The sequence below is a fragment of the Mesoplodon mirus genome (assembly GCF_964341445.2).
Source record: "Mesoplodon mirus genome assembly, chromosome: 2".
In the NCBI taxonomy this organism is placed as follows: Eukaryota; Metazoa; Chordata; class Mammalia; order Artiodactyla; family Ziphiidae; genus Mesoplodon; species Mesoplodon mirus.
The window spans coordinates 116,959,211-116,982,056 of record NC_138977.1 but is presented as its reverse complement, the minus strand read 5'-3'; the positions used below and the strand labels follow the sequence as shown (position 1 = coordinate 116,982,056).

At 40.6% G+C, this 22,846-nt stretch overlaps 2 protein-coding genes across 5 annotated transcripts in view; one reads left to right on the top strand and one right to left on the bottom strand.

Moving 5' to 3' along the window:
- TBCE (tubulin folding cofactor E) overlaps positions 1-2,004 on the top strand; it is a 114,279-nt gene extending 112,275 nt beyond the window's left edge. For all 3 annotated transcript variants that reach the window (XM_082635027.1, XM_082635025.1, XM_082635026.1), the window contains 2 exons: positions 1,440-1,531; positions 1,709-2,004. In XM_082635027.1, coding sequence (XP_082491153.1) covers positions 1,440-1,531; positions 1,709-1,801 — 185 coding nt within the window. In that variant the 3' untranslated portion in view covers positions 1,802-2,004. The remainder of the gene's footprint in view (positions 1-1,439; positions 1,532-1,708) is intronic.
- The window catches only part of B3GALNT2 (beta-1,3-N-acetylgalactosaminyltransferase 2), a 58,625-nt gene continuing 35,977 nt past the window's right edge, over positions 199-22,846 (bottom strand). The window contains exons 6-13 of one of the 2 annotated variants that reach the window (XM_082635056.1): positions 15,581-15,691; positions 13,129-13,207; positions 8,638-8,821; positions 6,099-6,224; positions 5,312-5,471; positions 4,607-4,663; positions 3,204-3,345; positions 199-1,515 (exon numbers count right to left, since the gene is read on the bottom strand). In XM_082635056.1, coding sequence (XP_082491182.1) covers positions 3,208-3,345; positions 4,607-4,663; positions 5,312-5,471; positions 6,099-6,224; positions 8,638-8,821; positions 13,129-13,207; positions 15,581-15,691 — 855 coding nt within the window. In that variant the 3' untranslated portion in view covers positions 199-1,515; positions 3,204-3,207. Of the gene's footprint in view, positions 1,516-3,183; positions 3,346-4,606; positions 4,664-5,311; positions 5,472-6,098; positions 6,225-8,637; positions 8,822-13,128; positions 13,208-15,580; positions 15,692-22,846 lie in introns of both variants that reach the window. The other variant, XM_082635055.1, reaches the window with a different exon arrangement.

Genomic DNA, 22,846 nt, shown 5'->3' with positions numbered 1-22,846 from the left:
TGGCCCCCCACTTCATTATTGTTTTCAGACTTAACTTCTGTCAGTAAGGGCATGCATGGGGACAGACGAGTGGGAGAGGACCAGGACTTTTTGTTACAAGTGCTTAGCTTTGGATGTGTTTGCATATTTCCTTCTCTTACGTGAAATCAGCTTGTGGGAAGGTGCTCAAGAATGTTCTCGCTAGGGCTGTGTTCAGTTTCCTTTTCTGGGCTCCCCCTGGGAAGGCGCAGAGCCCCCGGGTCAGGGCTGTGGAGAGTGCAAACGAGCGCCGCCCCGGCTGACAGGTCCTCACCCACCTCCCACGGTGTTCACGGCCTGAGTTTTATTCATCTTCAGGTCGAACTAGCAGAGATTAGAATAATCCAGAGAAATTATATGTCAAAATTATGCTTCAAGCTATTCCAAATCTGAGTCCTATATTCTCTGAACTCAGCAGTCAGAGTTAAGCCAGCACTAACCACCCTCTGCACAAGGAAAGCCAGTCCACCTAAATCTTTTGAAAGGACAAGATTATCATATATTCACAAATAAAAGAGCAAATCGACACTGTAGTCTATTTAGTGTCTATATTCAATACATAAACAAGAAAAGGGCCAGTTTTTATTCTAAAATAAAGATAACATTTATTATCACAAGTTGCATAAAAACAGCTTTTACAAAAATTATTTTTGATAGAAAAATATTTGAATACATGTGATCGTTGTAGGAACACACTATTGCTGTACCTCCAGCTAAAGCTTCAAAGAAACTGTATTGCTCATAATCAGACACCCAGTATTTACCACACCCATCTTTGGAGAGAAGTTCATAGTGTTTTCTGAACAAACCAAAGCTTTTCCTCATTAAGTTACATTCCCATGCCTGGTGGTCCCCTGTATGTGTATCGCATTACACACATAAACCACAATGATTACAGACTGGGAGCGCTGGAAGGGGGCTTGTGGATCATTAGTCTACACCTCACTTTACAGAGGAGGAAACTAAAGCCAGAGAGACTGAGACGCGTCCTCATGGCGCCCGAGCCCCATGCCAGCGTTCTCTCAGTAACTCGTAAGTAAGCAAGTAAGCACAAAGGTTTAAAAAGTTAATGATTTCACTCACGTTTATTCTTCTGTGCTGAGAATATGATTTCTGGTTTATTCGGGTTAAGGAGGAACTATTAAACACCGCTGAAATGGTATGAAAACTCATCATCAAAGGGCACTTAGGTCAATCATCGGCTCCGTTTCCCCCAGCCTCCCAAACGACCCCCTAAGTGGTGACATTGTGATCTGGTGGCCCACATGGTGGGTGAGCCGTTCCCTGATCATTACCTGGGTAAATTGATAGTATGAAATGATAGTGACAGCTGTCATTACAGTTGTGGTCTTGTCACGTGAGCTCGTTTTACAGGTAACTGTCCTTTGAGAGAACTTGATGGTTTTTCTTTTCCTTGATAGAATCCATGACAATTCAAAAGGTGAAAGGCTTGCTGTCACGTCTTCTCAAAGTTCCTGTGTCAGAACTTCTGTTGTCCTATGAAAGTCCCAAAGTAAGTTGCCCAACAAAACACAAAGTCAAGCTGAGTTCCCCACAGTATGACTTGCTACTAAGCTATGTCTCTACGTAACATGGTCTGACTCTAAATGGAAACCATACATCTTTGTTGGGGGGAGGTTTTGCCACATCTGTCTTAATCACCCCCACCCCCCGCTTTGTCTAATTTTAGATGCCGGGCAGAGAGATTGAACTAGAAAATGATCAACAGTCATTACAGTTTTATTCTGTGGAAAATGGAGACTCTCTACTAGTGCGATGGTAACAGCCAACTAATAAAATTCAGAGGTTAGACCGCTTATTGTGACGGGGGTTCACTGGAAATAAATGACTTATTGGGACAGTTCAGTTCAAAAAAATGAGGTTTTACAAGTTGCCCTAAGTGTAAAACAGCTGTATTTTTCACAGGGAAGAGACCGTTTCCAGGCTTGTATATAACAGCCCTAATAAAGGCTTTGCACCTAGTAACGATTTTCAGAGTTTATTTCATAGTTCCTGACTGTATTTCATTATGAGAAGATTTAGATACTAAATAGAACCTCGCTAGTCTAAGAAAATCTGAACACAGTTAATGTCTTCATAAGACCAGTTTTAATGGAATCCTCTATTGACACTACTGGTTTAAAAGGTCACTGAAATGATTTGGTTGGTCATTTTGGGAAATGCCTCTTAAACTGAAGGAAGCACATCCTCTATGTAGTACAAATGCTGTGTTTCTCTTCTCAGTTGCACTGTTGTTTGAGTACTTACAAAAATTAATTACATGCTTTTTACAGTTATACCTGAGAATACATTCTTCTACAGAAGCTTACTAGTGCTGACTGAAATTCAGTTACATTAGGTAAACATTAGGCAATGAAAGGAAGAAACTCAAGATGCTTTCAATGCCAAGGATTTAGAACTGTCCTTCCCTATGGCATTAAAACCCTGAGAGGTGTTTGTTTGATTTTACTTATAGTCACAAAATTTTAGCACTTTAAAAAAATAGGGGTACTGAGCTGTGATCTTCAGGATTTATGTTAAAGGGCAAAAGGAAACTTGGATGGAATTAGTCCACTTAATAAATGAACTTTAAAACCAAGGCCCAAAACTCAGCATTACATTGGTTCCTTTTCAAGTTGCCCACTTCATTCAGAGAGCCACAAAATCTGACATGATTTCCAGAAACCCCTGACTTTGGTATCAGTGACCACTGCTCATATGTGATCACAGATCACACAGCATTTCTGTGAGTTCTTTTTGGCCCTTAATTATCCTGCTTATGCTATCCAGAGCTATTCTGCAATCCAGGCTGAAATTCAAACTTCCAGTTACTACTCAAGATTTCTGAACTAGGCCAAGTTTTAACCAAAAATGATAGGTAATAAATTACTAACAGAAATGATGCACTAGGACTTGGAAATATTTTTTCTTTTATAAATAATTTGGTATTTTTCAAATCATCTTCCAATATATAAGTAAATGTTTTATTACACTACAGTATCTGTTGATTTTTAAAAAGGAAATTTTGTGCAAATGTTAAGAAATACCACATTGGTGACCCATGAAGGTGCCAGCCAAGAACTATCCTGAAAGACCATATAATCTGTGGCCAAACCTTGGGCTTTCCTCAGACTTCCGCTCAGATCACCATTCGCCCACCCTGACCTTAAACACTGCGAATTGACCTCATCATCCTCTTGCTTCACACCGACAAGGATCACCGCACAACTCCTTCAGTTTCCACAGCTGTGTTAGTTCTTGCGGAGAATACTGAGGGGAAGACAGCATTCCTGTTTCACAGGTCTTCTCACACAGCCACAGGCTGTCCTGTTGAAAAATGAAACAAAAGCTGATTTGGGAGCCCTGACACACCCTGCTGGAAGACAGAAAGCGTGCATACAGGAGCTTCCAGATCCCAGTGAGGCTGAAGTTATTTCAAAGACAAGTGCATGTGAGAACCCACTCAGCTTGTGGGGTGTAGGAAAAGCACACACCGGTGACCCTGAGGCTGTGGGATAAAGAAACAGTGCAGTGTGTGCATTAAGAGTTTGCAAAGGGAGTTCTATGAAGAGAGGGTGAGGAGACCACAAATGCAGAGTTTCCTATCTGCTACTGGAGAAGAGGTGGCCAAATAGCATTACGAACAGCAGCAAGTACTGAGGGAATGGTTACAATATTCGGGGGACAATACCAAGCGCTTTATAAATGTTATCCCATTTAATTCTCACAATAACCCTGTGAGGTAGGAATTATTTCCTTTTTAAAAATGAGAAACAAACTAAGAGTGAAGAAACTTGCTCAAGGTCACAGTGAAGTTCATGCTGGTAGGCTGAGAAGGAAGGATCGAAATGGAGTCTTGCCAGACTCAGAGTCCAAGTTTTCACCCACCAGCCTACTTCCCAGCTCTGTGGACTGGCTTCTGTTTCCAGCAATATAGCAGAATACAGATCCCACTCAATTTGAGAACATAAAAAGGAGGGATATAATAAAAAATGTCTTTTTAAAGGATGTCTGAACTGGTGGCAAAGGAGAGGAAACTGGAGAGTAGAAGGGCCTGGAGTCAGCGTGTGCCTTATACAGGCCACACCTGGGGACAGGAGACTGACCACTCCTTCCTACAGAGCCCTGTGCCCCTGGGAGCCGAGAGCCTCCAGGGGTATTAAAGGAAACAGAGGAGGCCTGTCTCCACCCTGGCCCTGGACGGGTGGGACGGAGAGTCTCCCCTGAGCACCTGGCACCGTAGCCCACGCTTAGGTGGGTGTAGCTGGAGTCACATTCTGCAGGGCCACCTCACTGCCAGAATCTGAAGTCAGCTGATCTTTTATGTTTTAAAGCTACCAAGAATTTCTGATCAAACGTAGAAAAACTCAATTCATTGTGAGTAGGAGAACTTCCATTCAAAACATTTCCTTTTGGTTTAGACTCAGAAAAATATTGTGTGAGATCTAGGCAGATTATTGTGAATTAGATCAAGAGCACAGTTATGATGCCAGAAGACCCTCCGTTCACTGTTCTGCCCAAGGTTTGATAGAGAAACCTCGCTGAACTCTTCAGAACCCAGAGGCCAGCCCCACTCAGGCTTGCTTACCTGATATCTTTTAGGTCCTATGGCTGCCATCCAAATGCCCATGCTTACATCTTCACCCTACACAGGCCCCATAAAGTTTAAAATGTAAAAATTTTAATGCTATTTCATCTGTAAAGACAATGCCACACCCATTCCCGTACGTAATCTTTCTACTTCTTTGTTTTGTGATTATTCTAATATGCAATGCTGAGGATGGATTATAACACTGATACACGAAGTAAAAGCTACCTGCCATTAACATGAAGCACACACACCACAATGAAGCATGACTATACACACTAAGTAAGCAGCCAGTCCCTCTTCTCGTGGACCTTAAACTTCCAGCACTAATGGTATGAAAGATACACCGGATCTAAGAACCGGGCAGAGATTGATTTGCCATCTCAGAATCAGCAAAAAAACAAGCTTAGTCTTAAGCTTGCTTAGTCTTCCTTCTTATGAATATAAATCTTTACATTCCTTTAGGGACTATACCTTTAAATATAGGCTGAAAACATAACGCAAGGCTCAAAGATTTAGGAATAGAATTTAGAGCCAAGATTTGAGGGATAGGAATGTATCCCTAACCTTTAAGGGCTGACTCCTATCTAGAATGAATAACATGCCTTTCCCCAAGATCAGTTGGCTGTGCTTTTAATGATGGAATACTGAGTGGGATAAAACTTGTTTGGTGAGTGTACTCTTAGGTCAGAAATCCTTAATTACCTGGTAGGTCTTTAATCTCCCCGAGTTGCCAGCCAGCCAGTGGACGATGTCCCTGGAGATGACATACCCTGACCCGCACGCAAAGGCGGGATAAGCGGGACTGGGGTACTCCAGCTCCTGCCACTTCCCAGTTCGGTCAACGGCCCAATTCAATCTGAAACTGACATGCAACATGAGTCGGCTTCTTTGTGTTGCTCTGACACGTATCCTACCACTAGTTAAGCTTGAGTGCTTAATTATCACTACAAAGGAATAAGCTGTAGAAGCAAGGAAAGAAGAATGAGAGATTATTGTTTTCGTCTAAGGACAGGAATTATTTATCTAGTGGTGTTTTATATAAAAGACCAATATGTTAAATTCTCTCCAAGTTGTATTTATGGAGTTTCTGAATCATCTTGTGTAGATATATTAAAAATAAATAAATGAAAAATAAATCACCAATCCCTATTGCATTCCTAAAGACACATAGAAAATGGTTTCAGAAATGTCAAAAATTTATTCTAATGTACAGCAGCTTCTAATTTGAGTAGCACTTAATATGTAGGGCATGAGGATAAAAGCCACATCATTTTCCCTCCTTCATTACATTAGCCTGAGGTTTTCCATTTAAGAGTTTCTTCCCCTCTAATTGTAGATTAATAAAATATAGTGACCCAGGGGCCTAATAGGGAAATTTCCTATCTCAACCACATTTTTCTTATGATAAGCGACTTGTATATTTCATTCTAAATTAACATATGCTTAGTACATGAAATGAACGCCAATGGCCTAACAATGTTTAACTTACTTTCCCCACCAAAAATTAGGCCCATCCAGATTCTTAAGGGCGATTCTATTAAATACAGCTTCCAAGTCTATGTAACAGTCGTCATCCGTCTTTAGCAACAGATCAAAGCTGGTTGTTTCCACAGTCCTGTTGGCGAAAGGGGGGATATGAAAGTCAGGGCGTCCATACGAGGAAACAAAGCAACACCAATGTGGTGACACTGCTAACATCTTAATGAAAACTGGCCCTGTAGTATCTGTATGCTCGTCCAGCTTTTATCCATCCAATATTGGGAGCATCTGCTCTAACAGAACATCGCTGCTGCCAGCTACAGTCCTCACTTAATATTAACAAAGGGGTAAAACAGAGAGGTGCCACGCCAATTTTAAAAGGTATAAAGGAAGAAGAAAGAATACAATGAAAAAAAGATCTGGCTTAAGTAGAATATATAATCAAACAAATGCTTCTTAGGCCTTGCCCAGGTCAGGCCGGCATACCTATTAAGCATCTGAACCTTGCCCCTTGCATTCTTAATGAGAGGGCCACGCAGATGAGGGGACAGACGCCACACCTGGCCTCTCACACAGAACACCGTCGTACAACCGAATGTGTTCCATGCTGCTATTGACAGTACACTCAGGTATTTTACGGTACTGAAAAAGCTGAGTTATAACACTGAAGTACATTTTCCCTTGGAAACGATTTCCAGTAATTCAGCTATTACAAATGACCTTCTGGAAGGCACAAGAGGGTGATTTCATTTATCTAGACATTAAAAAAATATATAATGGCAACTAGAAACAAAATTGACTCTTTGCTTTCACACTGCCAATCCCTGTACCTCTTTTACCCAGAGTCTTGCAAGGGAACCAGTCAGAAGACAGAAATTTGAATTAAAGAAATCTGGAGAAAGTTTCATTAGGCCACAAAATGGTGAATTTAACAATGGGTCCACAACAAAAAGCATAACCCTACGTTTCTAAAGTTCATTTCTAGTTAATAGCATAGGCCATACATAATATTTGCTAATTAGAAATAAACTTTTGTGATAAAGGACACTGAGGTCACTGATGGATCACCTGAATAGAGATGAATGAAAAATAAAGATGTCATTTACGATGTGGAGGGTAGATGGGGGGATGGGCTACTAGGAAGTGGGTCTGGACGTACAGCCTGTCAGAAGGTCACTGCAGCGTTCCAGGTGCACATGATGGCCCAGAACAGACAGCGGCAGAGAGACTACGGAGAGAGGCCAAGATCACAGAGATACGCAAGTAGTAGAAGAGACAAAACTTAAACTGAAGGTAGTAATTAGACCAAATTGAACTTCCACAACTGGGAGTCAGCTCCCTATAGAAAGCCCTAGAACTCGGCAGTCCTGATCTCCCACTGCCTGGACCCCCATTCCCACTCCACCTCTTTACATCCTCGCTCTCGCCTTGGCCGACCCATAACAGGAACCCCATTGGTGACCTTGAGCTAAAAGAAGGTTCTTTCTCTTAGTACAGCTGTCAAACTTAATCCTGGTATTCTAGGCATACCCACATTTCCAGCTTGCATTTATATCTGCCCTCTACCCACAAGATGACTCCAGGATTACACTGACTTGCCCCAGCTATGAAACTACCACCCATAAATTAAACTGTCTACCCCTCAGGACCAGGGAACTATATCCATAAAGGATTGATGATTTCCCATTCTGCTCAGGGCAAAACAGAAGAAAAGAAGGGACAGGCTCTGGGGCTCACCGAGCAACAAGTTCCCTGATAAAGTTTCAAAAAAGAAAAAGACGTGAATATACTTTATGGGTTTGGTCTAGACAGAGAGAGAGAAGGTTTCAGTTCTACAGTCAGGGCAGACAGTATCAGGGGGCTCACAGCAAGTTATGGGACCCTAGAGTAACTTAATAATATTAACAACTACATGTATTCAATTAAGAAGAGTCACTGTTATAGTATATTATTATTGGTGGTATTATAATAAAAGTAGGAGTTACAACCAAGATCCGAGAAATACTGGAGGGTCTGGGAAGTTAACAATATGGTAGACTATAAGGGTTGCTGAATTTCGTCTTATTAAAGCTTCTGGAATTAGGGCAGGTAGTTTTTAAATGGGTTGGAGGAGAGAACGGAAATATAATGTGGATGTTCAGCTGAATGGAATTCAGATCAGTAACCTGGGTGTAAATGGGGGATATAGGTGTGTGGGTATGAAAATGCCTGAAGATAGGCCATTTTCAGACTCACTGATTTTCACCTAATGTTGGCTCAAGACAACTATGCAAGTAGGAATGACTCAAAGTGAATCAGCTTTTGCCTTGTTTCTTTTTTATACATTAATAGTGTTCACATTATGGATCAGTTCATCGAAATAATAAAGCAGCAGCATTTTAGAAGATCAGTCCTCACAAAGAACCAGGATACAACAGATCACATCCCAGGTGCACAATGCTCTTAGGTTTGTGTGTTTTTTAAAAACTCTCAGTGATTTGATGTTGATAAATTGTTTCTACATCAAAAGAAAAATAAAACAATACCTACCCAACATTTTTATAACCTACCATTTATAGAAGTTCAGTAATTTTGCAGGAACGTTTCGATAAGTGTCAACAACATCCACAAACACAATATCATCATAGAGGCCGCTCTCCTCCTTCAGTAAGGCATCCTCCTCGTGGAGATTACTTATATGATCAAGAAGTCTTCGAGGGCGAGAATGAAGATTTTTTAAGAGAGCATCACCTTCTAAGAAGGAAAAAGAGAGCTGAAGAAAAAGGCTATTGCAAACTTAAGACCCAGAACTTGTAACATTACTGCATTAACCCTCCTCCCAAGGTAACCTAACAACACAGTTAGGAACTCTGAGGTAGGGAAATGGCAACGCCCACACATTGCTGGTGGGAGAATAAAGGGCTACACTCACTGCAGGGAACAATTCAGCAATACCTAGTTAGGCGGAAGATGTGTGCACTGTTTGACTCGCTAAGTCCACTTGTAGATATATCCCCAGAGACATTATTTTACACACTCACAAGGGTATTTATGGCAGCATTGTTTGTGACAGTGAAAAAATGGAACCAGCCTGAATACCCACCAATAGGACAATGGTTAAACTGTGGTATGTTCACATAATGGAATACAGCAGTTAAAAAAATTAACCTGCATAGCAGCACTATTTACAACAGCCAAGACGTGGAAACGACCTAAATGTCCATCAACAGATGAATGGATAAAGAAGATGTGGTGTGTGTGTGTGTGTACACACACACACAGAGGAATATTACTCAGCCATAAAAAAGAATGAAATGCCATTTGCAGCAACATGGATGGAACTAGAGATGATCATATTAAGTAAATCAGAAAGAGAAAGACAAATACCATATGATATGATATCACTTACATGTGGAATCTAAAATATGACACAAATGAACTCATCTACAGAACGGAAACAGATTCACAGACACAGAACAAACAGACTTGTGGTTGCCAAGGCTGGGGGAGTGGGGAAGAGGGGATGGATTGAGAGTTTGGGATTAGCAGATGAGAACTATTATTTATAGGATGGATAAACAAGGTCCTACTGTAGAGCACAGGGAACTATATTCAGTATCCTGTGATGAAACATAATGGAAAGGAATGGGGAAAAGAATGTGTGTGTGTGGGTGTGTGTATATATATATATATATATATATATATATATACATATATATACATATATATAACTGAATTGGTTTGCTGTACAGTAGAAACTAACAACACTGTAAATCAACTATACTTCAGTAAAATAAATTAAGAAAAAAATTAACCTGATCTTGGATGTTAAGAGGAATGGCACTAAAAAATAATGCTGAGTGAGAAAAAGTATCTTGCCAATTGATATATACAATGTGATACCACAGGTATAAATTATAAAATACTTGAATCAAAACTGTATGTCAGGCTTCCCTGGTGGCGCAGTGGTTGAGAGCCCGCCTGCCGATGCAGGGGACACAGGTTCGTGCCCCGGTCCGGGAGGATCCCACATGCTGCGGAGCGGCTGGGCCCGTGAGCCATGGCCGCTGAGCCTGCGCGTCCAGAGCCTGTGCTCCGCAACGGGAGAGGCCACAACAGTGAGAGGCCCGCGTACCGCAAAAAACAAAACAAAACAAAACAAAACTGTATGTTATTAAAAGTTGTATACACATGCATGTAGTAGAAAGTAGAAAAATAAGAATGGGAAGGGTACACATGAGTTTCAGGACAGTGGTCTCCTGTCCAAGGGGAAGGGAGAGGAACGGGGTAGGAAGTACTGGGAGGGAAGGGGCTTCAACTGTATCTGTAATGCCTTATTTCTCTGAAAACAAAGAAAGGAAGCAAATATGACAAAATGCAAACATCTGTTAATTCTGAGCAACAAGTACATGGGTGTTTCTTATAGCACTCTATTTTTGGTTTATTTATATTTTATAATAAAACTTATGACCAATGTGCTTAAAAGACATTTTAATTACCACCTCACAAGCTAATGGATCGTTTGTCACATCTCTGCAGGGACTGTCCTCAAATAAGGCAGCAATCCTATCACTAGCGCAGGATTTTCTCAGCTGTCTCAAATTAGAAAACTTCTGAAAACTAAACAAGTGAGTGACTGAGGGGTGGGGGAGAGAAACTGAGACGTAATCCAGCCCTCCGCTCTCTGTGACTGCAAACAGCAAGACTGGGCGTGGGGGCTGAGGGCCTGTGTCTGATTTCTACCTCTGCCACTGTCGGTGAGGTACTGGACGAGTCACACGTTTCTGGGCCTTGGCATTCTCATCTGTAAAAGGAGGAGCTGGACTACGTCTGTGGTTCTCAGGATTGTTTACTGAAATACAGATTCCTAGGCCCCAAGCCTAAAGATCCAGCAGGTCTGGGGTAGAGCCCAGGAACCTGTATTTCTAACCTGTGACTTCCTGTAACTTTGATGCACGTGGACCACAAACAACCCTTTGAAAAACACAGGCCTAAATAACCTCGGGTCCCATTCAACTCTTACACTCTCCTCTAACGTCCTTTCACTTTAAAGATAAGGATAAATATACACAATTTAACACCTGAACGAAGGTGAAAGTGTTATAAAATTGCAGCAATAGGAATGGATGATAAGAGCAGAAATACAGGCTTTTTCATTAACAAATTGTACATGTTGGTTTATTCTGCATATATCTGAAAAATATGAGTATAAAGTAATAAAGTAATATATCTGTGTGTGTGTTGGGTTTTTTTTTTGGCTGCGTTGGGTCTTTGTTGCTGCACACAGACTTTCTCTAGTTGTGGCGAGTGGGCGCTACTCTTCATTGTGGTGTGCGGGCTTCTCATTGTGGTGGCCTCTTGTTGCAGAGCACGGGCTCTAGGGGCGTGGGCTTCAGTACCTGTGGCACGTGGGCTTAGTAGCTGTGGCTCGCGGGCTCTAGAGCGCAGGCTCAGTAGTTGTGGCGCACGGGCTTAGTTGCTCTGCAGCACGTGGGATCTTCCCGGACCAGGGCTCGAACCCATGTCCCCTGCGCTGGCAGGCGGATTCTTAACCACTGCACCACCAGGGAAGTCCCTCTGTGTGTGTTTTAAATCTGATCATCTGTCTAGGTGCCATTTACAAGAATCATGTGGTTTACAGCCCCTCAAACTTTGGAGGCATCAAACCCATCTAGGGAGCTTATTAAAGTACAGGTATCTGAGCTCCAATCCTGAAGATTTTTAACTCTGTAGGCTTGAGGTAGGGCCCAGCCAGAGATGCTACTGCCCAACAAAATTTGAGAATTTGTGTACCACATGATTCTTCTGAACAGCACGTAGATCCTCAGATTTTAAAAAATTATAGTCAGATTTTCAGATATATCCAGTACATGAGAAGAAAAGTCTATTCATTTTAATTCCTTTAGCCTAACACTTGAGTTATTTCTCTCTTGTTTGAAAGGAATTTTCCTCACCCAACCTTAATCCTTTAGCCTCAGTGGGAGAAAACTTAAGACAAACAGTTGTTTAGGGTACAGTAGTTGCTCCTTGTAGAACAGTTTAGTGCCAGAAGTCTCAAGGGCCCCTCAAGTTTTTAAAGACTCTTGATGGTACATACATGAGTTAACTGGCAAAAGAAAGGAAGTCGCTAGACATGAAGTCAGATGGTGTGTAACACCTGTTCCCGGCCCCCCGGTGTGAGCTGCTTAAGAAACTGGCCTGACCACCCGATCTGAGTCCTCCCCAGGGCTGAGCCATTAGCCTCTGTGAGCTAAGTCCATACCTTCCCTAGCAGAGTGGTCTCACAGTTTTATGAAAAATCTCTGGACTAAAATTAAGGATCAGTAAATTTTAAATCTCTATTTTTAATGGCAGGTTTGTGGGTAAAACCTGTGTACCTATTCCAGCCTACCCTTAGGGGTGATGTAAGAATAGAAATACTTCTATGAGGAAACACTGTATAAATAAAGATGCTAGAAACTGAAAAAAGCCACAGCCCATTCACATCTTCAGACTACCTGTAGTGGCCTCAAACAGAGGGGTCTGCCCCATCCTCAACCCTGCACTATTAAGGGAGACCCCTGAAGACCTGCCTCTCAGAATACGGCCTCTGCTTTCCCCAAGTCACTGTGTGCCTTCAGGGAAGCTGTGTCCTAATTCTTTTATAGGAATCCATGATCTGCAGAGATTTCAGAAGCCAGATGATGCACTACTAGGCACCTTTGTTCCATAGGTGATGATCAGGACAAGTGACCAAGAGCAACCCCATCAACAACAGCTTTTCTTAGAGATCACTGACAGGATTCATTGATGTGGATATTTTCAGGAGCATCACTCAAGAAGACAAACACAGCCACTTCTTTTTGGGGTGGTGGAGAGGGCTGCAGAACTCTGAATGTATTGAAAGCCATTGAATCAAATACTTTAAAAGGGTAAAGTATATGGTATGTGAATTAGGTAGCAATAGAGCTACTATTTTTAATGACCAAAAAAAAAAAAAAAGATTAGCTTTGATGTCAAAAGTATGAAGATGAGGTAGGTGAGATTCAGTATGTTTTTCAACTTTTAACCAGTTGACTTACCCTGAATAGTATAAATAAAGCCACCTGCAACTCCCTCCACACCTTCCATGAATTCATGAGGCAAGGCACCCTCCCCAGCCTGAAAGAAACCAGAATAGAAGTGCTTGGTGTTTTATTACTAAGAACACATTTCTTATATTTGAAAACTGATTTGGCACAATTCATAATGTGACGCCACAGCACATAAATCCATCTAAGATGCTGATGCACTAGACTTAGGCTGTCAGGATGACATCAGCATTCTAGTTTTGTCGTCTAATTCCAATGTCCAAGATCAGGTACACACAGTAATCTACGGATTAGTGTTCAGAATTCCAGCCTACATAGAATCACGTATTCTTGAACTAGCTACCAACACTATTACCAAGACCAATTTTCTTTTACATCCGAACTCCACCACTTAAAAAAAATTATAACCACCTCTGATTTCGTGGAGATTGAAAATGCCCGTGAGTTCAAATACACCCAAGCACATTTCAAAGTGACAGCTACCAGGCAGACAAGCCCTCTAAGCAAACAGTTCAGCCCGAGCCGTACTGACTACTGATGCTGCTGAAGGTGCCCACTGTACCAACAGCCAACAACAGTCCCTTCTACCGCTAAGGTGTGGAGCATCTTTGGTTATTACGAGATTTACCTCTTTTACCTCACAGGTTACCCCAGGCCCTTACTCAAAGTGAGGGACCTCACCTCTGTGTGTTCCACCCCAACTTAACACCCTACCAGCGATCCAGCTGCTGCGGGCTGGATGGGATTGTCACAGCCACGCCTCAGCATGTTTACAGCGTTTCTTCTTGATGGGTGGTCAAGAGGGCTTACTGCCTGGGTAGTCCTCTTTGAACAGATCCTTCTAGCAGAGCTGTCCCTGTACAAAGCAATGTTTTAATAAGGCCAGTAGAGAGACAGTGTTCTGCAGTGACTGGGGGAAAATCGCCATTCAATTCAGAATATGGTTTGTAGCTGAATGTAGAGGAAATCTCTAAAGGTGAGCGCTACAGATTCCAACCTTGTACGTCTACAAAAGATTGCACACTCTTTTTTTTTAAATTGTACAATCTATACTGTTTTGGCTTGTTTAGTACTTAACAGTACCTTATGTTTATTAACTTCTGTCTAAAAGGTCACAGCTTGGCTTTTATTTTGTCTTTAAAATTTTTCTGACATGATTACTTGCTGGCAAGGCAGCAAGACTTAGGAAAACTTCCAGCTCTACATGGGTTTCTTAGAATAGGCTACTAAGTTATCTGACTTTTTCTTAGGTTAGCTGAGTGTTTAAGCCATCACTGCCCTCCACAACCATATTCACCCCCAGAGCAGATCACTTGAGTCTTTACATTTAAATCTAACCCTCAATTCAGAAGTAAACTGATTTCCTTTTGTGCAACCAACTGAGCAGTATAGAATTCTGGCATGTTCTGGATATTTTTAAGTTTCATACACAGAAGAGGAGGCAAGATATTAAAGGCACTTGCTTTGAAAATAAGGAAAGAATAAAAACTATAAATCCTTAAAACACTGTATCTTAAATAAAGGACTTTTCATAATCAAGGATGAAACCTGATACATGGCCTACAAGGCTAAGGTTGTAATTACACATGAATTTGTGGGTCTATCTGTCTAGTGTCTTTTCCCCTCACTGGACTATAAATTCCATTGTGGGCCAGTAATGGGCCTGTTTTGCCCATGACTGTGCCTGGCTCAGAAGTGTGCAGCAGATGTTTTCTGAACATGTAATAACAAACCACATGATTTTCATTTCAAATTCAGGGATTAATTTACGTGAATAAGGTTAATATTTAACGGACTGTACTAAGCTTGTGACCTTAAATGCCAAGTGCTTTCCTAATCATTAGATCAGAGCATCAAGGAGAACAATTCTGTGTGAGAGCAGCACATGTACCACTTGTTTACTTAAAGTTCACCATTTTAAGTTTGCCTACACCTTCTTTTTCATCCTACACTTTGAGAATTTTATTGTCAAACTGTTTCAAATTTTAAGAAAATTTGGTAAATGAAAAATAAAAGTCACAAATCCCAACAACATAAATGAAAGTGAATACTCAACCTTACTTTCTAATACTTTTATCTATAGTATTGTAACTCACATCATACTATCAAGGTGAGACAGTGAATATTCTGAATACTATAGAGTAAGTGAACTTAAAAGAACATTAACTTAAAAACTATGAAGAAATAAAACATCGCACTTTCTAAAATGCACTAGATTTAGGCAAAACTATATATTCACTAAGGTTGAAGTTACAAAATCACAGAACATTTGAGCTTTTCATCTTTACTATGTGGTGCCTCAACATTTTCTAGTGTATATGTTCTAAAATACGTAAGATTCATTGTTCCATATGAGTTGATGTAAAAGTAAACTTAAAAACACTTTTACATATTAAAAAATGCTAAAGTGTGCTAAACAACCTTTAAAAAATGAACGACTTACTGTGATGACTCTGAGAACTCCTCCCCCATCATTGACTGTCACTTTGTGGAGATTTCTTGACACAAGGCCTTGGAGGTCTTGGCTCTCCCACACGATTGTACCTTCGAAGCTCTTTTGTGGAAAGATGAACAGTGAGTCAGTTTCTTTATTGCTGTCATTTAGGTTTTAAGTAAGTTTCTAGAGAAGAGTTTATTTTTTCTAAGACTATAACTTTTACTGCCCACTAAGACGCCAATACTAACATTTTGGTGTATATCTTAGAGCACATCTAAAACAACAGTTACAAAGACCTTACAGACAGTTTTACATGCTGCCGTCATTTCCCATTGCATCAAAGGCATTTCCTTATGCGACTGCCGCTGTTACAACTGCTCTCTTTCAAGTACTTGTAGCAATACTGCTGAGTGAATGCATCCTGATTCACTCAGACATCTCCCTACCGTTGGACATCTGGATACTACCAAACAGCTACTAAAATAATGTGAGGCATGTTTTGGTGTAGATGTTTATTTTTCCCCAATACTTTGTTTTTTATTTAAAATAAATTCCCAGAGGTGAAATTACTGGGACAGGAATAGAGATACTTTATATGGATTTTGGTACACACTGCCAAACTGCTTTTCAAAAACAAATTCTACCTGTAGGGTCATTAGCAATTTATGAGAATGCCAGTTGCATTGTCCTCTTCCCAGTATGGGATATTAGTAAAAGAAGTTAAGCTAATTTAGTAGATTTAAGGAAATGGTTCCTCATTTTTTTTTTTTTTTTTTTTGCGGTATGTGGGCCTCTCACTGCTGTGGCCTCTCCCGTTGCGGAGCACAGGCTCCGGACGCACAGACTCAGTGGCCACGGCTCACGGGCTCAGCCGCTCCGCGGCATGTGGGATCTTCCCGGACTGGGGCACGAACCCGTGTCCCCTGCCTCGGCAGGCGGACTCTCAACCACTGCGCCACCAGGGAAGTCCTGGTTCCTCATTTAATTGGTGATTCTTTTGATTTCTAATGATGTTTATGAATTACAGTCTCTTCTGGGAATTGCCTTGTCATGCTTCTTTGCCATTTAGCTACTGAGTTTTATATTTTTCTTATTAATCTGTATAAGCTTTAATAAATTATCTTAATACTGTATATTTTATATACTAAGAATGTTCTTTCAGAATTATTTTATTTATTTTTAAACATCTTTATTGGAGTATAATTGCTTTACACTGGTGTGTTAGTTTCTGCTTTATAACAAAGTGAATCAGCTATACATATACATATATCACCCTATCTCCTCCCTCTTGCGTCTCCCTCCCACACTCCCTATCCCACCCCTCTAGGTGGACACAAAGCACTGAGCTGATCTCCCTGTGCTATGCAGCTGCTTCCCACTAGCTATCTATTTTACATTTGGTAGTATATATAAGTACATGCCACTCTCTCACTTCGTCCCAACTTACCCTTCCCCCTCCCTGTGTCCTCAAGTCCATTCTCTACGTCTGTATCTTTATTCCTGTCCTGCCCCTAGGTCCTTCAGAACCTTTTTTTTTTTTTAGATTCCATATATATATATGTTAGCATACAGTATTTGTTTTTCTCTTTCTGACTTAACTTCACTCTGTGTGACAGATTCTAGGTCCATCCACCTCACTACAAATAACTCAATTTTGTTTCTTTTTATGGCTGAGTAATATTCCATTATATATATGTGCCACATCTTCTTTATCCATTCACAAATAAATGGATATTCCATGATCATAGATTGGAAGAATTAAAACTTGTTAAAATGTCCATATTACACAAAGCAATCTACAGATTCAGTGCAATCCCTATCAAAATACCAATGGCATTTCTTACAGAAATAGAACAAACAATCCTAAAATTTGTATAGAATCATTAAAGATCCCGAATAGCCAAAGCAATCTAGAGAGAGAAGAACAAAGTGGGAAGCATCATGCTTCCTGATTTCAAACTATATTACAAAGCTATAGTAATCAAAACAATATGGTTTTGGCAGAAAAACACACACATAGATCAGTGGAACAGAATAGAGCCCCGAAATAAACCCATGCATATGTGGTCAATTAATTCACAACAAAGGGGCCAAGAATATACAACAGGGAAAGGACAGTCTCTTCCACAAATGATGTTGGGAAAACTGGACAGCCACGTGCTTAACATGAATGAAACTGGACCACTAACTTATGCCATACACAAAAATCAACTCAAATGTGTTAAAAAACTTGAACATAAGACCTGACACCAGAAAACTCCTGTAAGAAAACATAGGCAGTAAGCTACTTGACATCCGTCTCGGGGTATGATTTTTTGGATTTGATACCAAAAGCAAAGGCAACAAAAGCAAAAATAAACAAGTAGGACTATAGCAAACTAAAAAGCTCTGCACAGCAGGGGAAACTATCAACAAAAGGAAAAGGCAACCTACTGAAAGGGAGAAAATATTTGCAAAATCATGTATCTGATAAAGAGTTAATATCCAAAATATATAAAGAACTCAAACAACTCAATAACAAAGAGCCAAAGAAGCCAGTTTTTAAAAATGGCAGAGTATCTGAATAGACATTTCCCTAAAGAAGACATATGGGTGGTGAACAGGTACATGAAAAGATGCTCAACATCACTAATCATAAGGGAAATGCAAATCAAAACCACAATGAGATATCGCCTCATACATGTTAGAACAGCTAGTACTGAAAAGACAAGAAATAACAAGTGTTGGCGAGGATGTGTAGAAAATGGAACCCTTGTGCACTGTTGATGAGAATGTAAACTGAGGCAGCCACTACAGAAAAATGTTTGGAGGTTCCTCAAAAAATTAAAATAGAACTAGCATATGATCCAGCAATTCCACTTCTGAGTACTCATCCAAAAGAAATGAAAACACTAACTCAAAAAGATATATGCACCCCCATGCTCCCTGCAGCATTATTTAAAATAGCCAAGACATGTAAGCAACCTAAGTGTCCATCAATGAATGAATGAATAAAGAAAATATGGTATCTATATACAGTGGAATATTACTAGCCATTAAAAAGAATGAAATCTTGCCATTTGTGACAACACGAATGAACCCCAAGGGCATTACACTAAGTGAAATAAGTCAGACAGAAAAAGACAAATACCATAAGGATCTCACTTATCTAAAATAAACAAAAAGAACTGAATTCACAGATACAGAGAACAGATGGGTGGTTGCTAGAGGTGGGTGGTGGGAGGTGGCTAAAACGAGTGAAGGTGAGCGAAAGGTGCAAACTTCTGCTTACAAAAAAATAAGTCTTGGGGATGTAATGTACAGCCTGATGACTGTAGTTACTAATACTGTATTGTATATTTGAAAGTTGCTAAGAGAGTAGATTTTTCTTTTTAATATATTTATTTATTTATATTTTTATTTTTGGCTGCATTGGGTCTTCATTGCTACATGCGGGCTTTCTCTAGTTGTGGCGAGTGGGGGCTACTCTTTGCAGTGCGTAGGCTTCTCATTGCAGTGGCTTCTCTTGTTGCGGAGCATGGGCTCTAGGCGCGCGGGCTTCAGTAGTTGTGGCATGTGGGCTTCAGTAGTTGTGGCACGTGGGATCAGTAGTTGTGGCTCGCGGGCTCAGCAGCTCCGCAGCATGTGGGATCTTCCCAGACCAGGGCTCGAACCCATGTCCCCTGCACTGGCAGGCGGATTCTTAACCACTGCGCCATCAGGGAAGCCCCTAAGAGAGTAGATCTTAAAAGTTCTCATCATAAGAAAAATTTGTAACTATGTCTGGTGATGGACATTAACTAGACTTGTGTTGATCATTTTGCAACAAATACATATACTGAATCATTTTATTGTATACCTGAAGCTAATATAATGTTGTATGTCAATTATATCTCAATTAAATAAATAAATAAATTTAAAGAGACTGCCCTCTGAGTTGAACTAATTAAATTCTTATAGTAAAAGAAACAATGTTTCCAATAACTGGGAAGAGCTCTAAGGTTGAAGCTTAATTAGTAAAATCAATACCTTAAAACACTATAGGAAAGCTGGTCTAAGAGAGAATTTTGGCAACAAGTAGCAATGTCTAAGGGGAGATGGAATAATTGGAAGATATAAAGCACTCTGGTCACATCCTACCTGAATGAGGCAGCTCTCAAAAACACCCACCACCTCCCACTGCTGTAATCAAATTCAATTCCCAAACCAAGTACGGTTCAGATTGTTTTTTAGGTGCCTTGACATATCAGGAAGGAGGTTCCTAGCTAGTGGCCACAAGAATTCAAACCACTCTAATGAGTTAACACCCATCGAACATGAATCAATAGATATTCTGGTTTATACACTCCACAAGGTCAGCATTAGGACCCAAAAGCTAAGTCCTAGACCCTTGACTGTGTGAGGCTGCTTTGGGTTAATCAGGTGTCTTTCTCCTGGCAACAACGACCTCTTCCCCTTGGGATACTTTACTTTCTTCTAAAACTTTAATAGTGATAAAGTTTGGAAGGACTGATACCAAATAAGTTTCGGAGAAAGAAATTATAGGACTTAGTGACTGCTTGGATATGAGAATTGAGGATTAAAGCCCACGATTCTGGTTTGGGTGCCTGAGAAAAAGGAGATACTATGACCCAAGACTGAAAATACAGGAGAAGATGAGAATGGGTGGGCTGGAGATGCTATCACCATAGAACGCCCAGGGGACATTCCAAGTGGAGGAGTTCAGTAGGTGGCTGAAGTGTGTATGGAATTCATAAGAAATCTGGGCTGCAGTAAACAGGTGGTAATAGATGAAACTGTCTAGGAAGAATGAGTAAAATAAACAGAAGGCTGGGTGTCAGATCCTAATGATTAATGTTTAAGGGGAAAACGAAAGAGGAGATAATGAAGTTACGTACTGGGAAGAAGGACTGGGCCAGATTAAGCTGAACCAGAAGAATGCATATCATATAAGCTAAGAGAAAACTGCAGTCAACTAGGGTAAGGACTCCAGGTAAGTGTCCCCTGGAGGTGGCAGTTAGGTCACTGGGAATCTTTGCAATTATAGTTCCAAATGAACCATACCAAAGTAAAAGCTATAGTGACCTCAGAAAAGCTTCACCTTGAAACTACAAATCTGGCAAATATGATGACAAATCAAGTAATTCTCTGCCCAGTCCATTCAACTGACACTTGGCACCTGACTCTGCCCGGCACCCAACTCCATTTTGTTTGACTGGGTTGTTATATAACATCAACAATGTTGACTAAACTGAGTAATTACCAGAAAAACTCATTGGCCCAAAAAGTGATCCTGCTTTTTTATTCACTCAACTGATAACCAGTTGTTTTTGTTATGAGAGGAGGGAGGGGCTCTACCTTCTCCACCTTCCCTGTACCTGCTCCATGGCACAGTTAAATTTCTATTCCCCACTTCTCTCACATGCCTACTTTCTACTCTCATACAAAGTAATCACAAAGCTAGGAATCTCTGCAGATGTGAAACAGCTTCTTTATGGCAATTCCCTGCTAAAATCATAAAACCAAAGGAAAAGGTAGGAAAGAACAGCACGGTATAGGTTGGAAAAATGAGCTCTCATAAGTCCTCTCACCCATAACGTAAGTGAGCTATGTGCAACCTATGCTGTCCATTCTTCTGTGTCCTATTCCTAACTCGTCATCCAAACCAACAGAGTAGCTTAAACATACACAGTACTTTTGTACCTGTAACTGTTAACGATTTCTTGTGGATTGGAGAAATGACTACCTCTAAAGAATTTCAACTTTCATAAAAAATAAGTATATAAGTACCCATGATACTAACAATACTGTCTCTAGTGACTCAGGTTGAATGAAAATAGTCTTTTTATTGAAATTAGTTTCAGGTTTCAGGTGCACTAAGAGAAATATGAAATTAGAGAAATAAATATTTTAAAAGAAACACATAGCAGTCTCCATTTAAATTTGCGACCCCCAGTGAGATTTATGCTTTAGTGAGTCACACGACGAAAACAGTGCAAGAGCCCTGCTTAGCTGATAAGCCATACTGCTGACGTTACTCTAGCCGACTGTGAAGTGTGGAAGGAATAAGATGATGAACAAATCAACCACTTCTCCCTCGCAACTGGGATCAACAACCTGTTTTTCTTCGGGCATTCTCTGCTGATGACAGGCAGGCAAACTCATTCAGCACTATCATTTTTTCTGTGCAAATAAGCCCAATTAGGCTTGAGGCAGCAAAAATGAGTATCTATATAAAATTAAACAGGTTTTCAACAAAAATAGGATTTTGTATAAAAGGAAAGAATATATTCTCTTTAAAAGTTTATTTTTTTCTTTTAATAAAAGCTAATATATATTTATTTCAGAACATTTAGAAAATAGATACACAGAGAGAAGGAAATAAAAATCATCCATAATCCTACTCCCCCAGATGCAGACACTATTAAATAACTGCGTGTTTATAGAAGGAAAAAATGTTATTCAGATGTAATGAAAAACCAAAAGCCAGTTTAGCTTAAAGCGTCAAGAGAAATAAAGATCACAAGGCTTTAGCCAGTAGAAGTCTTAATAACTAAAACAGCCACTACCTGACTTGGCTGAGTCCTTCCTGTCCTGAGTACCTACTGCCATATATACCATCCTGAACACTGGCAAGGAAGGCAGCTCCTTGCCCCAACCTAATTTTTATTCTGAAAAGCTTCAAACCTACAGAAGTTGAAATTACCACCCAAATCCCCTAGACTCACCAGCTGTTAACATTTGGCAACATGTGCCTTTTTTTCTTTTTTTTTTTTAACTTTTGGGCCGCGCCGCACAACAAGCAGGATCTTAGTTCCCAACCAGGGATCCAACCTGCACCCCCTACAGTGGAAGCGCGGCGCCTTAACCACTGGAGCGCCAGGGAAGTCCCTGGCCACATGCGCTTTATCTCTGTCTCTAGACACACATACTTTTCTCTTGTTCTTTGTTGTTCAATCGCTTGAAAGTAAAATACATTTCACCTTGACTTCAGCATGTATTTCCTAAGGACAAGGACATTCTAAGGGAAAGTAATGGTTTTTTGTCGACTCATCAAAAACTGTAATTCTTTCTACGAGGCTGACCAAGATAATGGAGCAGGCCCCATACGACTGTGATTAGCCTGAAGTTAATATTACAGCTTATCTTCTTTCTCCTTGCCCCACACTGTGACTCCTTCCTCTTGGAGTTTCTCTACCTGCGCACCGCTGACATCTGGGGCCAGATAATTCTCTGCTGTGGGGACGTGTCCTGTACGATGTGGGATGTTCGGAACATCCCTGGCCTCTGCCC